This window comes from Scatophagus argus, chromosome 6 (assembly GCF_020382885.2).
Source record: "Scatophagus argus isolate fScaArg1 chromosome 6, fScaArg1.pri, whole genome shotgun sequence".
Taxonomy (NCBI): Eukaryota; Metazoa; Chordata; class Actinopteri; family Scatophagidae; genus Scatophagus; species Scatophagus argus.
The window spans coordinates 7,635,029-7,654,312 of NC_058498.1; the positions used below are offsets into that span (position 1 = coordinate 7,635,029).

At 42.6% G+C, this 19,284-nt stretch overlaps 1 protein-coding gene across 3 annotated transcripts in view; it reads left to right on the top strand.

The window, feature by feature from the left end:
• The window catches only part of dennd1b (DENN/MADD domain containing 1B), a 117,213-nt gene that overhangs the window by 24,686 nt on the left and 73,243 nt on the right, over positions 1–19,284 (top strand). For all 3 annotated transcript variants that reach the window (XM_046392329.1, XM_046392330.1, XM_046392331.1), the window contains exons 4-5: positions 14,087–14,136; positions 15,087–15,206. In XM_046392329.1, coding sequence (XP_046248285.1) covers positions 14,087–14,136; positions 15,087–15,206 — 170 coding nt within the window. The remainder of the gene's footprint in view (positions 1–14,086; positions 14,137–15,086; positions 15,207–19,284) is intronic.

A 19,284-nucleotide genomic window follows, 5' to 3' on the forward strand; every position in this document is an offset into this window, starting at 1 on the left:
TATGTAGGTGGTGAGGAGAGCAATCGCTGTAGCAGAGAAAGAGATTCCCAGTTGAGATAAACTGAGTCACAGACCTTATTTAAAACATATCGTGTATGGTACAATACATTTTGAATTAATTAGCTTTGGTGTAGTAAAAGGGATATCTTTTCTTCTTTGATGATGGAGATTTCCTTTTGTAATTGGTACAGTTTGGTGCAAAACAAAGGGCCTAAGACAAAGCTCTTGCCCTTTGGTTCAGTTGGATTGACACCAGTACCTGATGTTCACAGCTGTTGTTTTGTTCATCCTAGCCTTGTGAACATGATATCTCAGGAACGCCTTGAGGGAATTTCTTCAAATTTGGCACAAAGGTCCACTTGGATTCAAGGATGAACTGATTAGATTTTGTTGGTCAAAGGTCAAGTTCACGTTGACATCATAATTTTCTGCAAAAACACTTTTCTGGCCATTATACAGCACCATAACTCAAGAACAGAAGGGCAGATTGTGCCCGTATTTCACATTCGATCGGATACAGAATTGGTGACACTCGTCTTGAGTGCTCACTTTGAAGCTGTGCTAACAGCATTGATCTCCCTCATACATGTCAAAATAGTGATAACTTCCATGTCAACATGAACTATGCTTACAACCCCATTTTTTCAAAGTTTTCACTATATGTATATGTGTGTGTGTGTGTGTCTGGACAGATATTTTTGTCTCTTTTAAATTTGCTACTCAGATGTTCTCTCTCCTGCTCTCTGTGCTTATTTAGTTTTGCTGTCAAGTTTTTTTGGAGATGCCATGATTTCAGGCTAAACTTATTTTCCGTTCACATAGTCCTGTACATCCATCTCTGCTCAAATGCTCTGTGTGTCATCAGCCAGACAGAGAAGGAGGGAAGGACAGACAAAAAGAGAGAGAGGAGAGGCGGAAGGTCTCTCGAGGCTTCAACCTCGGCAACTCTGAGTGTTGCACTGACACCATGCTCCATCAGGACAGGCTGCCTGACATGCTGTGATTGGTGGCCCCAGCTTTGGACTGGCCCTGATTGGGGGAGGCAGGAAGGGGGCTCTTTGGAAGTGAGGTGGAGGTAGCACTGTCCTGAGGCACTGAGGTAAAAGAGAGGTGCTGGTGGACATGATTGGTGGTTTCAGCCTTGAGGGAGCTTAGTATTGACCCTTAGGTGAGGAGCAGATAGTGGGTGAGAGTGGTGCTGGAGGAGTCAGGGTGGGTGTGCAGGGGTTTGGTAACAGGGGGCCAGACATGGTAACTTGAAAACATTGATATGTGGCCCTCAGTTGAGACCTTGTATAGCACCCAAAGGAGAGAACAATATAGAACAGTAGCAGTCATGTAGGAGAAGACATAGACGTAAGAGAAAACGAGGTGGTGAATGGGAAGTAGCTGAGTTGAAAAGAGATTTATGGCAAAATGGGTAACAGAGAAAGATGAAAAGAGGTGAAAAAGTCATGAAATTGGATGGAGGTAGAAAGATGAAGGCAAGGTGAGAGGTGAGAGGAATGACGGAGTGAGAAGGAAACAGAGAAGCGATGGAGGCAGCAAAAAGCAGAGGGACTTGCTGCAGTTTGAGTGTGAATGTTTTAAGAATGTAATGTTGTGTTTCCAGAAATCTAAAAATCATAATATGCTGTCCTCACTCCAGTGATAAAGTGATTTGCACAGTTATGGAGAAATGGACAAGTTCAGATGTGAAGCGCAACCAATATGTGATCTGTCAGAATCAGAAATGGCATTATTGTACAAGTATATGAACACATACCAAGTTGACTGCAGTTTTTTCATTGCTCTCAAGGTACTTAAACAGGACTAAAATTAAAGCTCTGTGTTCATGTAGTATTTTTTTCATTTCCGTTATGATAGTTTCTGTTTGATAAATCTCAGGAGAGACAGACAGGGCCAAGACCAGCTTCTCCTCCAAATTCTTGGTTATTGGTTGACAGTGATTGGTTGCGTGAGAAAGAGCGACAGTGACGACCCCAGAGCCGTCCTGAAAAATTCACATATTTTCAACATAAAGTGCTTATAGCTCACAGAAAGGCATAACGCTCTGGAAAAAAGGTGCAAGCTGAAGCCCCTTGTTCTGTAAGTGGACACATGCTGCTGCAATAAGCCCTGTCCTCATTGGGAATAATTGGAAAAAAAAAGACGCTAGCTGTGGGAGAACAAAAACGCTATATGGACACAGGGTCTAAGAACAAGGACATTAATATACCGTAGGTGAAGTGCTTTGCAGCATACTGACATACTACGTTGTAAAGTTTGTGTTGACCGAACGTGTTGGACAGAGGAATGTGTTGGATGGTTGACAACAGTAAAGAGAAAAGTACAGCACCTCTGTCAGACCAGAGTCCTTTCACAAGGACCCTCCACTCCCCCCAAAAAGACAGGAGACAGTGACGTGTCGTGGCGAGTTGTTGAGAATGAACGTCTTTTGTCGGCTTTTTGAGTGCCTTTGCATCCAGCTGTGTGAAGCTGTAACGGCAAGACGCAACGTGTGGGAACCTGAGAGATGAGATGATGAGATGGAAATTTATACCTTTCTCTCGTTTGTGTGTGTGTGCAGAGGTATAGGTCTAAATATGTGTGTGTGTATGAATTTGTGTACATGTATGTGTGTGTGATGTCTCTTTGTGTCACAGGGTCTCGTCTTTCCCCTTCACTGCACCCTGACAGCGGTGTCAAACAAGGCCTCATATGATCTCTGTATGTCTTTGAGAATGTGTGTGTCTATGCGTCTGGGTTGATAGTGTTTTTATTCTTCTTTCTAACCCTTTTCACCTCAGATCCCTCGGGTGTTCCAGGGTCTTGCCTAATGGACAGTCTCGCCCCGCTAAGCTGGCCTTTGGCTCGGGCACTGAGCTGGACGCCTAACTAGGCCCCTTTGTTGCTCATGGGTCCTGATTGCACTGACCTCTGGGCTGGCTTCTTGGGAGAAGCAGGGTGGTGTAGAGGCAAGAGGAGAGCAGGGGAAGTGTTTTTACGCGCCGCTGCTCACATCTCTGCAGCATCGCCCAGTGACTGGCGAAGAGAAAGCAGTGGTGTGGTTTTGTCAGTGAAGTTAAGAGCTGTGGGCTGCTTGTGTTTCCCAAGCTGCAGGTGGACAGCAGAGGATTCAGCTACAGATGTAGCCATCCTACAAGTCTTACCAGCTAGCTGAGCTTTAGCTGTCACTCCACTCCTAGGATGACTTGTTTCAAAAGCAGTGTACAGAAAATGAATGGTGAATGGCCACTAAACTAGTTTCTATCTGGTCAGTAACTACTGACTGTTAGCTTATCCTGAGAATTTTACACCATTCAGCACACATTGTGTTCAGTGAATTATGATAACTGCAGTGGATGTTAGATACTATATAGGCAGATAGGAGATTGATTACGTGACCGATTACAGGTTCAGAAGTTTGTTAAATTAAACCTAAGATTAATCCAGGCTTATACAAAGCACTTCTTATTTATGAGAGATTTTACACATTAAAATATGTAACTGCTGGAGTCTGTTTGAAACTGTTTTTGCACATGTGGTTACAGTAAAGGAACAGAAATTTCAGAATAGGGAACAGGGACATTGTTAGTCATGTGGTCATCTTCTTCCACCTTGTTTTTTTCATGCTGAAACCTTGTATTCTACATTCATTTGTCAAAGTGCCTTGTTGGGTTTAACTGGACATGTGCAGTGCTGCAGTATATGCATTCTTCGAAATGTACAGTGTATTATATTTTTGTATACTAAAACACTCTTTCAGCATTATGGCTGAAGTCACAGAGGGAAAAAGATTGCATCTACACGTGTAGATGAAACAGGAAACAGGTTGTCCCTGTCAACCAGGAAACTCATATTTACGGTATCAGATGCCAGACTTACTTTAACCACATGCTGCTGTTGCCAACAGAGCCATCACACTTGTAACGATGTGGCTTAATTGGTGTGCATTTTTTTTAACTGCACTCGCTGATACATGGCACAAGCAGCAGCCACCACCCAGAGACGAGAGAGATGGAAGCAATTGCAGGAGAAATAGGGTGTTGTGCAAAGGGAGAGTAAAGGATGGGGAGAGGGAGGCGAAGGAGAATGAGGAAGAGGAGGGTGCGGCGATGACCTGACCTCCTCTGCTAGATTCCCTGTTACATCTGTCAATGAGACGTCCACAGCAAAATGTTTAGAAGCAAGTGTTGCACTGCTGCTACCCTGCTGAGCTTCAGCATATACATTCTTTGTGTGTATGTATGTGTGACGCCATGTGTTAGGGGCAGGCCCACATCAGGGTCCATACAGTCCAGCTTTGCCCTGTGGGAGCTAAAAGCTTAAAGAAGGAAACCCCCCCCCCTCCCCCCCCGGCAGCTCGCTCTCTCTCTCTCTCTCTCTCTCTCTCTCTCTCTCTCTCCCTCACCCACTCCCACTCCCACTCCCTCTCCTCCTGGCACACCATTAATGAAGCCCATGCTTGTATGTTTGGGGCATATGCAGCTCTCTTGGCCCAACACTACAATATGTGTGTGTGTGTGTGTGTGTGTGTGTTAGGGAGTGAGACATCTCCCCCTATCACATGGTAATATATTCAGTAGAAGATCTCTGCAGAGGCATAATACTGCCGCTCTCCCCTGTCTGAGCCCATCTGTGATACGTAGAAAGGACATCAGCAGGACAGGTTATTAGCACTGGAATAATGCACACTGTTATTGTTGATGCCACATACTTGTTCTCCAAGCAATATGCCCCCTCGCCGCATAACATAAATACATCCATTGTGTAAGAAGCAGGAAAGAAATGAGTGCAATACAATGGATGGCATGTATGCTACCCCTGTGGAATGTTTTTATATTGGAAGTGAGTCATTAACAGCTGATAAACGAGAAATGAATTGGGGGCCGGACAGTCGAGGGTTAGGGGGATGTTATCCCTCTTGTTAACACAAATGATTGAGTTCATCCTACATATGCAGGACAACCTAAGAAAAAACTAAAATCCAAGCAACATTTTACCTGCTCTTGTTAAACAGGAGTAAGGGCAGCTCTGAGGGTAAATGCAATGGCTTCTGGGATGCTAATTTTCCAGTGACGTTTCTGCTTAAGAGAGCGGTGTAATATATTGAGGCCAGTGGAAATACACGCTATTCACAGGAGAGCCAAACTAAGGCCTTCAGTTTGTCCTTGGTTTAGGCATCTGTGAGGCCCTTAAGGATCTGGAAGTGCACATTTGAAATTGACAAATATTTTTAGCAAACAGGCCTTCCTGTTGCTATAGAGGTGACACATACACACATGAATATAAGAACATGTATACCTGTCAGGTGTTGGCAAGTGCTTGAAGAGGCCAGAAGATCAATCTGCCACCTTCAACACCTCCTGGAGAAGAGTTCTGGAAGCACAGAACCATTGTTAACCAAAATAACCTCCCTTAACACAGACACTCTGCAGCAGAGGGGTCACTGGCAACAGAAACTTGTGGAGGGGATAAAGAAAAAAAAAAAAACATCCAGAAATACAAAACTCATTCTTTCCCCGTTTCACTCTCCTATCAGCCTGGGCAGAGTGAGCAAGAATGTGAAAATGTAACGCCCCCGTGTCAATTTGAAAGTGCACCTCATCGGCTCATGTGCCCCTCCACCTCTCTCCATCAACCCCCCCCCCCTTCCCCGCTCTCAAGCAGCTCTGTTGCTTTGGTCCGGCTTTGAAGGCCGTTCTTATTACTGGCACAGAGCGCAGGTCAGAATGGCAAGCCGGCAGCATACTATTAAAGCCTAATGAAAGAAATCTCTGCAGGGTCTGCAGTCTGCAGCGGCCAGAGGAGGCTGTGCCTCTGCCCATTGTTCTTCTGCTTCTCTCCTGACTATTCTGTAGATTTTTTATTCCTACAGAATGGTGTCTCTATCTCAGTCTCTAAATCTGGCCTCTCTGCCATCTCCCCTGTCACTGTCAATGTCTTTCTGTCGTTTTCTGTGTTTTCATTTGTCCTCTTTCTTACTCCACTTATGTTTTTTTAAGTTTTCCCCATTCACACAATTCTGTTCATCTATGGGCTTGTGTAAGTGAGACAAAGTGTCTCCTCTGATTACAGTTGCTATTGGACAAAAATACTGCAGTTGCAGATATTTTATGTTGTGTTCACATTCTTTCCTAACATATGGTCCCAGTTGACTAACCTATAATCATATATGCAGAAACCACTCTGATATTAATTGAAGAAAATGAAGTTCGTACATGGATTTGCACAAGAGAAGGCCAGAGGTCAGGCTCACCTGAGTCCGATCCGAGAGAGATATAGAGACACGTCCTGGTATCAATGATTAAATCCTGGTTATCACTCTCTAAATATCTCTGTGAATTGCGTTCTAGTCAAAATAGCTCTCGGAAGAAAATGAACATGTTGCTTGGTCATTTGTGACAATTCGCTCTGACAACAGATTTGTGGTGTCAAAGTGTGGTTTACGTTGGTATGCATGTCCTTCTGTGGTCAAGCAGTTCTTTGCTGTAATACGGCCCATGCAGCACTTCATAGTAAGTGACCTGCATTTATTTCCTAGGCTTAGAAAATAATGATTGTTCAAGGAAGATGTAGTGGGCTGGTGAATATTATTGAAATAAGTTGCTGATATGGATTGTTTGGTACTTGTAAGGCACTGGATAAATATGCTGTGGTCTCAAACATGACAGTAGATTAATCTCTTGTGCCTTTTCCGTATTTATTGGTAAAGTCCTATTGATTTTGCAACGTATTTGAATGTGAAATGGTGATGCTCGGAAGGCACTAAAATCAACAACAACAACAAAAAAAAGAAAAAAAAAAAAAAATTAGGCTCTTGTTCTGTCTGCCTCAGAGGAACAAAATCTGCTCACCATATAATAAAGCTAAAGTCTCTTTAGGATTTACACTGTTAATGTCTTTTGTAATTTTTAAAAAATCTTTATGAAGACATTAAACATGGATGTGGATCCCCCACTTTATCTCTTTTTTCCTCAGCCTCTTGCTTTTCTGTCTGTTATGAAATCTTTGCCTCTGTGCTTCTCTCAGTCCTTTTCACTCTGACTTTCTCTCTCATTATAGCATTACATCCAGTAACCTTTCGATATCTGGTGCAGTTTGGAGATCACTGAAAAGACAGGAAGTTGTTCAGGAAGTTTTGCTGTTTACAGCGAATTAGATCACAGACTAAGTCACTCCCTTTCCAAGTAGAAGTACAGATATTTATCAGTTCATCAGACTCATGTACATTTCTGTGCCAAAAATGTACATGAGTCATTTGTTTATGACTTTGTGTTTTCATTAGTTTGGAACCTAGTTTCAATCCTCCAGTCTACCCAATCAGGGTTTCATATTGTCATACATTTTTATTCTGCATTATTTATTTTTTCCCCCTCTCTCTCTAAAACCAAGGCTCAGCTGTCCTTGTGCCTTTACACATTGCAAATGAATGCATATCCATGCAAATTCTTAAAAAAGAAAGGCTGAGAATTTGAATATTTTGCTTAAAGCTGCACCCAGGTCGACCCTGCCATTCGGCATTTGAAAGCAGTGTGTCTGTTTGAATACTGAGGATCTCTCTTTGTCATGTTCGCCAGAGGGGCTGGGTGAGCGAACCAGCACCGGCAGGATGGGCAGAGATCGGCTGGGTAGCTGCACACAGACAGACTAATTGGGAAAAGGGGGGCGAGAAGGGGGACGAGGGGTGTTGGTAAGGGTGAGGAAAAGGTGGGGTATGCAGGAAGGGGGGAATCCAAGATGACGACAGGGGGTTTAGGAGGGAGGTGAAAGAGGACGGAGAGTGGGGGGATGGAGGGAACCAGAGAGAAGGGAAGGAAGAGAGGAGGTGATGAAGAGGGCATGAGAGCGTGCGGGAGGAAGAGGTGAAGGAAGGGTGAGTGGAGACACTGTGGTTTCCAGCGCTGATGTGTTAGTAGCCCTGCTGACTGTGTCATTATGCTGCTGAAGCACTGGCTGCACAACCAGGGTTCCTGCCTGCTGCAAACCACTATAGCCTTAAAACTCCATTAATTCTACATGTTTGACACATATGCGAAAAAAAGACAGCTTTGCACATACTGGTTTTCTTGCATTTTATTAAACATATTCAAATTGGTATCGGTCTTTCTCAACTTTTACCTCGTCTTAAAGCAAAATCTTAAAGCGTATTTCTGATTCCAGCACAGCAGCCTTCAGCTGGGGAATACTGTGTATAGTTTAAGCAAGAAAAAGAAAAAAAAATTCATTATTATATATTACATTTTTAATGTATTTATGAAGTCAACCAGCCAGTGCACAGCAATAGAATTGCAATATGGTGTTATATTATAATGGATCATGATAACAATCAAATGTAATTCAGAGTATTGATGAGGAACCAGCTGGGCTAATTTCGTAGATTGAACATTTGCATAACATGGTGTGTGACTTGTGGCATGTCGTATGGAGTATGTCGTATGGACTTCAACCAACAGTGTATTCACTAAGTGCAAGAACAAAATATATCAGGTTCATTAGCGTAACCTGTGGTCTTCCTCAGTGGATGGAGTATGCTCACTGCAGGGATTCGGAGTGGGTGACGCATCCTGACTTTAACTGGGCCCGGAGTGTTGATTAATGGGAAATTAATTTGAAAATGTGATGCCGTGAGTTATCTGACACACACACACTTAAAACCTGACAGATTATTTACTTTAAGGTATGAATTTTTAACAGGTTTTGCTCTGTTTGCAGTCATAAACATAAAAATTATATTGTAGCAATAAAAGGACCTGCAGTTATCCACCCAATCTGAGCCTTATAGTCATCAGTTTGAATCAACTGAGTGGTCTTGTAGTTATAGTATTGGATACAATGACATTAATGATATCAGTACACACACAGTGACTTAAAACTACAGTTTTTACATGGCTGGAGAGAGTTTTTGTCAGTTGTTACCTTGTAGAGAGAACAAAATAACTCCTAGCGCGTTTGATACCCCTGTCCTTTGATAACCTGTGCACGTTAGCTGCCCATGTGTGACACACTGCTCCAGAGCTGAGCACAGTTCACACATAGTTGAATCCTCTCGGAGATATGTGCATATGTGCAACACACCACAATCTTTTAGGCGTTCGAATTTGTTTTTACTATTTTCCCAGCTTTAATTGTTTTCTCTTCATTTCCATCTGTTTTAAAAGCTCATCTTGCAAAAACTTCACTTGAGTTCGGTAATCCATCACAGTGAACATCTTGTCCGCATTATTTTGAGTTATGTTATTTTTGTGTGGTAATTCAGTGCAGGCTTTTCAAATCAGTCTGCACTTACAATTGCATTACCAGGAAATAATAAATTAACTTTGACAAAAAAATAAAAGCAGGAACAATGTGCACTGTGATAGATTAAACACAAAACAGTACAGCATGCTCTGAAAATAGCTGACAATAATGTAAAGTACATGTGAATTGTAGTAATGGGCTAACACATAAAAAACACTGATATAGACCTTTCGAAGTCTGCTTCTAATATGGGTATACCAGTGGTGCTTTTACAAATTTGCCTGCCACCAGCCTGCACTCCTCCTAAAACTACACCCTGTATAGAGGGCTCTGGGGGCCAGGCTGCGCTGAACTGGGTTGAGTTACACTGGGTAGCTAGCTAGATTGATCTGGCTGCAGTAGCCAAGGGAATATAAAGCAGGGCAAGGGCTTAAAGTCTGAGTCCCCCCAGGGAGGAGTCCTTGCTGCGTGGGGAGAGGAGCATGAACTGTGCTGCTTCTCTCTGCCTCCCTTTCTTCCTCTCTGGTGCTGTGTCCATCCATCGAACACCTTTTCCATCTCTCCTTCCCGATGACATTCACTCTTGCCAGTCTGTCCATCTGCCTCGGTCTTTCTTTCCTCTTTTTCTTTTTCTTTTTCTTTTTTTTTTTGCCTCATAGTATATTTTCAGCAATTTGTCCTTTTGCTCCATCCTCATTCCTTTCCCTTCTTGCATCCATTTGCAAGCACATGGGAAAACGAATGTATTACTCATGAAGTTCACACCCAAAACGAAACACCATGGCTAATGCTGAGTTTAGCATTTAATGCTTTTGTAAAAGACACTTAAAAAAGAAACTGGTTAACATTATTTTGTCCATTTGGTGTGATCTTGAAAGCTGCTTTTCTCATTTTTATTGATGGTGAGTAGCCAAGAGGGGAGGTGCATGCATATACTGTATGTGCTAGAGACAGTTAAGCCTAGTTCAAAGAGTATGTTCTCTCACGTGTGGAATCCCCGCAGCACCCGCTGTGCGCCTTAACCACATATAACTTAACCCACCACAATTACTTCTTAAAAGAATCAGGGCAGAGCAGGAATAAATGTGAAATTTAGGCCTATTTTTAAGAGTAGAAAAACAAGATTGTCACTGTGTGCTGCAAAGTTTTGTTGCTCTTCCTTGCTCCACGTTGCTATTCTGCAGGGGCACGGTGCAAAGCTGCACAGTGCTGCGGTGTGCTGTTGTAGTGTTGTGGTGCGGTGATGGCAGGATCGTCCGCTGGGGGAACCCAGAGCATTCTGTCTCGCTGAGTGATACCCCTTTCTCTACTCACGATAAACAGCGCTCACACACACACACACACACACACACCACCGTCTGCCAAACCCAGCCTAGCAGCAGCTTCCTCCCCGCTCCTCCAACCGCCCCCCCTCGCAAAGCTGCAAATATATTAGCTGCCTCTTTTTTCTTTTGTCTTGGGAAAATGGCAAGCAAGGTGTGTGTGTGTGTATATGTGTGAGTACATGTGTGAGTGTGTGGTATTGGTGGTGGTGGGGGGGGCTTTACTGTACGAAGGCACTGTAAAATAATACCACCCCCCGTGTTCCCCCCCTCCTTGGTGCCATTCCTGTTTAGTTATCCCCATGGTATAGGGCCCAGTTATGGAGGGAGGGAAGTGGAAAGAGCTACAGATGCGACGGGGAGTCAGTCATACAGGTATGATGTAGGAAATGGAAAACAGACTGACAGATGAAGAAAAGACAGATTATAAGTTGCATATCTCATACAAGCAGTCTGTTTGGTTAAAACTGAAAGGGGTGCTGGAACAGGAACACTGCTGAGCTCAGTATAAAGGGCAGATTCATCCAAATTTGGACAAAAACTTAATTTCTCATTTACCGCTAGTGATATGTAGCCAAGTTGGTAGTTTTGGTGATAGGTTTTTAGATACTGGTCTCTGAGATTTTCACATCTCTATGCACATGGAACTGCTTTGCTGTATGTCTGGAGATTATCAAGAGTAATGGAGGCTCTGATTCCAAAAGGACATGCTGTGAATAAAACTGACATTTTTTCAGTTTTGTGAGTCAGATTACATTCTGTTTGACTCTGTCGTATTGGACTGGAGGCAGAAGACTCAGAGACGGGGATCTCAAAGCCAGGTTTCAAGTTTTAGACAAAGTATTTGCTGGTACACTACAACAGTTGCGTTTTATGTTTTGGCAAGTTTTTATTTTCTCTTTAGCAGTTTCTTTTCAATGTATGTATTGATTTTGTCTGTACAAACTTTACATTTAATGATCAGATCTCCCATTTTCAGAGGAGGAGAATGGTTGGCATATGGATGCAAATAATTAGTGCTTAATCATTATTTATGTTAATTGGTGAGCATATTGATAGATAGTTCATCTGCAGCTATTTTGATGATCATTTTTTAAGCAAATATGCCCAATATTTACTGGTTCTCATTTCCCAAATATGAGAATGTGCTGATTTTTTTTTGCTTTAGCTCGTTAGACACTGAATTTCTTAAGCTTTTTTTCTCAGATGTTTTTTGACATTTTGTAAGTTAATACATAAAGTGATGAATAAACAGATCATTCCAGAATTTTATCCCTAAAATATATTATTATAAATTGAAAGATAAAAATGAAGGTAGGGTCTGATTTCAGAAACACCTGTCTAGTCTGTTTAATGGCTAAACACAACAGATTAAATATGTCCATGGACTCAAGGGTATTAGTTTACCTGAGCTACACAGACTGATATTTATATATGGTTCTTAGGATGCATATATATATATAGAACATGTCTACTGTTTCTATGTCGTATTGTACACACACACAAACGCATCACTTCCTGCTGGTCTTGCATGAGATTAGAGTCTCCACAGCCCCTCAACTGTCGCTCAAACACAGACAACTGATGTGGGCGGGGCTGTGACAACTCTCAAATCTGGCAAGTCAAATGTTTTCATTTGCAGGGAAAGCGAGTGCCTGCTTGTGTGTGCGTGCTCGTGTGTGTGTGTCTGTTTGGGTTTGTGTGCCATATGCAGTGCGCCAGGGAGGGCTCTCTGGAACATATTGGTGTGCGTACATAGTGGTTAATAATAGTAGCAAACGCATACAGCGATGGCAGCTCTGATGTGTGTGACAGTTTTACAGCCGTGCACGCCAAGAAACAGTCACATACATGTAAACACACACACACACACACACACACACGCTTGCACAGCAGAGACGGAGACCTCCTCTGCCACCGAGCCCTCCGTCTTTGTTGAGTTCTCAATTTTATCACAGATCCTGATAAGTAAAAACAACCACTTCCCACCCACCCCACCTCGTCTCCCTGCCCCTCTCGTATGCTCCATATGTGGGCACATGCACACACACAAACATATAGCCGAGTCAAACTCAGCCACCCACACACACAAACACAAACACATAAAAATATACATGCTTAACCAGCCTCTCACACTGAATGCACAAAGTCCTTGAAGCAGGCAGACACTCACATATATCCTACACTCAAATGCACAAAAACACATGACACGCACACACATCCTCATCCCTCCTTCTGTCATCGCTCATTGTTGCTGTTGCTTGCTTGTCTGTGGTGATGGTTGTGTTGTGCTGGGGTGGCAGCTTTAAGTTTTGATAAGGAGGGGTGGGTGGAGGGGGTTCACTGACTGCTCCCTGCAGCGAGGTCTTAGCAACAGTAGGCAGCAGCAACAGAAGACACCCAACCTGTCGTCCAGATCAGTCTCTGGGGGAGGCACACAGACAGACAGACAGACAGACTGAGAGACAGTGAAGCAGCAGCATCACTCTCAGCTCAGACATCTCCAACCAGAAAGAAGAGACAGACCTTGGGCTCAATGGCCCAGCTTGGCAGGCAAACCAAGAGAAAGAGAGAGAGACCAGAGCAGAGCAGACAGCCACCCAGTCCCCAGGATTAGTCTGTGAGTTTGGCAGAGCCTGGCCAGAACTGAGAGAGAGGTAACCGAAAGGCAGACGGCGAAAAGGACCTGGTGCCGACTCTGGGCCAGGTTAGCAGCCAGAGGGACGAGGAGACAGAGCCACAGACAGCCCGGGGACCTGGTACTCGGTGGCTGGTCTGGAGTGGCTCACCCATATGGTGCCCCGCTCTGTTCCTGCTCCATGTCTAAATCCATATGCTGCTTTGCGGCTTGTGGAAAGGTACCCCCCCAACTCCACTCCCCTCCTACCTCACCCCACCCTGCTTGAACAGGATGCAGACCCCCCCCCCACACACCCACAAACACACACACTCCTCCAACCCACAAGGGAGGTGTTGGGAGGTAAAGCCCTGAAGGCTTGTATCCCCCCCACCACCACCTCTTAACCCCTCAGAGCTGCTTAGCCCATTGTCACTACAATCTGCCACCATAGCCTTGGTGTTGTGTGTCCCGTCTCTTTCTCCCTCCCTCCCTCTCTTTCTCTCTCTCTCTCTCTCTCTCTTTCTCTCTCTCTCTCTCTTCCTTCATCTTTTCATCTCCCTTTGGCACCCGATAATCGATGAACTTATTAACTGCTAATTATTCAAGCTGTGGATTGAGGATCCCTCCCCATCCTTGGGAAAAAAAAGGGGGAACCTTTTCACTCTGTTCTGCCAAGTGAAGTGGTTTATATTGCCCATTCATTTGGATTAAGTGCATTTAGGCTGCAGTGTTTGGGATGTGAAGATTGCTATCAGCAGCGTTTAACATTAATCCTCATTTTGTTCAGCCAGTTGATAGCACCCACTTAGCGGAAGCCCATGAGATTTTTATATTTAAATACAAGGTTCTTATTTGTTTTCCCTGTGATGTGTGTTTCTCTAAAATGGGCGTGTGTGTCTCTTTCTCTGTTCTGGTTTCTCAGGAGGTCCTTCAGACGATACCAAAGTTCTGCTTTCCCTTTGACGTGGAAAGGTACGAATCCTCACAGCTTCCCTGTTTTATAGTACACACACACACACACAAATATATACACTTAGCTCTCCTCCCACTCACAGAGACACACGAGTTCATGTGTGTTTTTCGTGTCACACAGTAATGTTGTGGTGAAATTACCATTATTCCAAGTCACAGTCGCATGATGATTAAATAACGGTCAGTGTGTAGTGTGTAATGATGAGTGTGATTTAATATAGATGGTCTGGTCTTAACCTCATATAAATCTGACTTTTTCCAGTATCGAATCTCTTCTGACTGTAACTGCAGAAAAAAATAACCCCACAAATGTAAATGCTGTGATGATCAGGCCACACAATAATGATGAAGATGATAATGATGATAATGAGAACAACAACTTTAAGTAAGGATGATGCAGATGAGGTCATCAGTGACATGTCCACTTGATGTGTTGAGCCACAGGAGCATTTTTATGAGTTCCTCTTCTGCATAGTGGAGGTACGATCAGGCCGGCAGCTCTCTGAAAAGTACCAGCCTCTTATTTTCAGCATGGAAAATGACATGTTAAAATTCCCATTGAAAAGACAGACAGAGAGGTGGTGGTGCTGCGGGTGGGGGTTCCAATGTTTTACTGAAGCTGAGCTGCTGCCATCTAGTGGTGTAGAGATATACAGAGCTTCTCTGAAATTTATCTTGGGGTTTGAAAAGCTTTTTACAGTTTTTCAAGCAAACATACTGGAAAAACGTGACATCAGATTTGGACCTTGACTGGAGATTTAGCTCCATGTTGAGATTTTATCTGAGAATTAGTTGGTTTTCTCATCCAGCAAGACCAAATAGTGTTTTGTTATGTTGTAAATGTAGTTATTTGATTTTCTGCACCCTGTTGTATTCAGTTGATTGTTAATTCGTTGTGTGTGGTTTTGGCCATTTGTAAGTGTGTATGTGTCTCTGGTGTCCGGCCGCAGGGTTTCCCACAATCAGGTGGGGCAGAATTTCACCTTCGTACTGACGGACATTGACAGCAAACAGAGGTTTGGTTTCTGTCGACTCACTCAAGGCTGCCGAGTGTGCATATGTCTGCTCAGGTAACACACACACACACACACACACACACACACACACACACACACTCAGCTCACTAAATCTTGTAATGCTTTTTTGTTAAATTAACAATGAAAACCACACACATTTGTTTTTTGTATTCTTTGTTTAAAATCTTGTTGTTCTAATGAACTAAATATTATTTTTTTACACTGAGTATCATACACTTATAAACATCAAACTTCAACAAATTTAAGTTAATATCAAAAGAGAGACAAGCAGATGTGCTAAAAGTTATGATTCACTTCACAAATCCAAATAGAAAAGTCAGCCTTTTCACATTTTACTTTCCGAATCGGAATCGAGAAAATGTGTGGAAAAATACAAACAGCAGTGTCTTTTATTTACTCCTTCAAATAAGTAAGACTTGGTCTGCACTGCCTTTATTCAAATTATCTATGGATCAGTCTCAGAGCTTTTTTTTTTTTTTTTTTTTTTTTTTTTTAAATAACTGCATTAATTTCTCAAGTGTGATGAAAAAAAATTAATTTACCAGATCTTAGAAAGTGAACGCAGATTTTTGAGACAGCATTTCCATTCATTCTCACACTTCACACTGAGCTGCACTATGCCAGAATAACAAATTTATATTCTCATCTGCCCACACAAATATGTTAGTGATGTGCCTATAATTATCCAAAAGTTTAGCAGTTTTTGATATTTCATAGGTGCATTTATCCTATCACTGCGTACATAAATGAGGACACCAAACCCAGGAAAATTCATTTTCTTCACATAATTACTCTCCAACAAAGTCTATTGTCATTTAATTCCCGTGTAATTGCATGTTGACACAGTGTTTTTACAGATGTAATTACCTTACCATTACAAAGAGGGAACACTCCAGAGCTAATCTCAGTGGACAGGCCTCACTGGACACTTTAGAATAAACTGAGGAAGATGTATGAAATCATTCCATTTTTAATTAATGTATTAAGCAGTTTAACAAATAACAAACTGGAAAATGAGCACAGAGCCCTCTCTTCTTCGCTGTTAGTGTAAAGCAGGACTCCTGTAAGTGCTGCTCTCGCCCCTGTAGGTGTGTGTGTGTGTGTACATGTGCATGCTGGGTGTGTGTGGCTGTTGATGGACAGTCACGGGTTTGTCGCTGCCGTGATGAGCTGCGATGAAGAACAGTGTCCCTCCTCCCCACACCACCCACCCTTCCCGGCCAGCTTCCGTGGCCTTTGTTTTTCCTCTCTCTCTCTCTCTCTCTCTCTCACACACACTCTCTGTCTCTCTCTCCCTCTCTTTCTCCCTCCCTCTCTCTCTCCCTCTCTCTCTCTCTCTCTTTTCTCCTCGTTATTCGGCTACTGCCACAGTGCGACAGCAAAGACGCTTGGTCCATAATTATGCATGAAGCTTCACTGCCAATTAGCAGAGGTTCCCCTGTCCCTCTCGCTGAGTTAGACATGCTAATTCATTTGACATATGATGTATAAAATTCATTATGCATTCTGAGTACTTTGCATGGCTTGCTTCATTTATAATAAAATAACGTATAGAAAGTTTTTATTTTTTTTGGTTAATTTGAAATTGTTTATGTGCTCCCCAGTTATGTTTTTCTTTCTTTGTTTTTGTGCTGATCTGTAGCTCCACTGTGGTGGGAGGAGATAAATGAAACCATTCTGAAACATAAATCATTTTAGAAATTTCATCGAAGAAATGTGAGAAATGTGTAAATTAAGTTCTTGCATTGAGCTTCCTCGGTCGAGTGTTTATTTTCTTTGTTTATTATACTTTAATCTGTTTCTTGTTCTGCTATATTATTTATGGAAAACAGTTTTAAGGAGAAAACATCTTATTTCTTGCATTTAAAAAATTATAATCAAAGAGAAGCAGAATAATTACAGTTAATGTAAGTTATTTATCTTAAAGAATTATCAGTTAAAATGTGTCCGGCTAAAATCTAAAGCAGGAAGGATTTTTATTTAATCTTATTATTTCCAATGGGTCGAAAATAAAAGTAATTAAAACAGTTTGCGTGTCTGCGATTGTTGAAGTGCTGGGACCGTAAAATTGTCACCTCTGCTTACAGGAGGAAGTGGCTTAATGAGCAGGACAGTTTTATGTGGACAGACCTTTGTAGTCTCTTTGCTAAAGCCGCGGCCGAAAGGGCTGTGCTCCCTTCAGGCAAAACCTCAAGGAAAAAAAAAACACAGAAAACAACACACAGCGCACACAAAAAAGTACAACTTTTCTATGTCATACTTTTATTCCGCGTCTTTTCTCGTTTCTCATATTTGAAGGATTTTCAGTTGAACGTGTGAGTAATTCTGAGATGAAAGACTTTAGGATACATTTTAGGGAATGCGTAGCTCCTGTTACTGGTCACTCAGTGGAGCGCCAGAGGACACTTCCTTCCCTGTACTTAACCCTTAACCCGAGAACGTAAAGGTGTAATGAAATCTTCCATTGAGCCGTCTACAAAGTGTACGATGACTTACGATTACAGGTACCTGTGCCGTAAAGGAGATTTAAGACTCATCTAAGGAACAGGAATAAGTGTCGTACTTTGCACCCAACAGGTAGTTTATGGCAGTGAAAAAGGCTGAAGTGCTCCAGTGTACAGAGTTAATTAAACACCTCAACTACCGAGGTGTAAAGATTAAATGTAGGAGTTTACAGTATTTGTGAATGTTTTGTTTTATTTCGCTCGAGATTTTCTTTTCTCATTTCAGCCACATTTGTTTTCGTCTGTGTGATCCTATCCATAATAGCATAATTATAAGTTCCAGGGGCACTTCCATAGCCCTGTCTTCTGTTAAGATATTTCCATTCTGTTAGGTGGTCTGAGCCTGGGATGGAGAGCACGACGGGCTGTGAGTGGGCTGCAGATTAGCTGGTTCATTCTTTGAGTACATGGCACCTTGAGAAGACATGTGTTTAAAATGGCAGGAGAGATTGCGGGGGCCCCCACGCACTGAGCACTCTGGTGATGGATGCCTCTCTCTCTCTATCGGAGGATTTGCGAAGCACAAACAGATCTGAGCAATGAACTGTGACGAGTAGGAGTATCTCTCTAAGCTTTCCAAACTTTAACTTTGCATCAACCGAGAGAGCAGAGCGGAGGGGCGGCGGGGGTTGGGGTTGGGGAGGTAGAATGAAACAATACATCTTTAACTTAGGCTATATTCATTCTTTTGCATTTGAGTACAAAAACCCATTACCTATTGTAGGAAGATGTTTGAAGAATATTGATCATTTTTGGTTGGCTGCCTTCACCAGCGATCATGCGTTTTCCTCTAAAACAAAGGATCTACAGCACCTTAGTGTAGGAGTGTAATGACTGTGAGACCTGACGGCTGCTCTGACAGCGAGAGTCCTATTTACATCCCCTTCAACTGTGAAAAATGAAGGATTAATGTCCAGAAGCCTGGCTTTTTAAACAGGGGGGATACAGGAGGCAGATAATTCAAAGGCTTTGTGTCCCCCCCCACCCCCACCCCATCATCATATCAGACTGAACTTTTTGTGTAATGGTTAAATGTAAACTGACCCCGTATGCAGATATTTATTGTTTGACGTGGCAGAAATAGGTCTTCAGGGTGATATCCGGTCAGCATGTGAATTAACATACGCGAGCTGGATGCAGTTTCTCCTGCGAGTGTGACCTGATTGCGGTAAGACGTCAAAATATTGGCATGTTAAGAGGCTGATTGTTTAAGACTAATGGTCACTCAACCTCTCTGATTGGTGCGCTTGGCTGCACTTCTACGGGAACTCGTCCTGTCATTGGCCCCTTGCGGATTTAGCGATATGAAAATTTGCATTAGGTTCACTTTATTGTTTTCTTGTTGTCTGTTAATTCCAGTCTACAGAGCAGGCAGTGACCCATGCCCTGGATACTCCTCAGTCAGCGGCCAACTGCCTGAGTAATACTTGACAGCCTTATAAAATCAAAGCCTCACTTATTTATTTATTCGTTTATTATTATATAACTAAGAAACTGCAGATTCAAGCTCTTTGTCAGAGTTTTGATTTGAATGAATTCAGGGTCTTAATGACTTGTATTTAATACCGCGTATCACTTGTTCATGTTCTCAGTTTTGTGAGCAAATA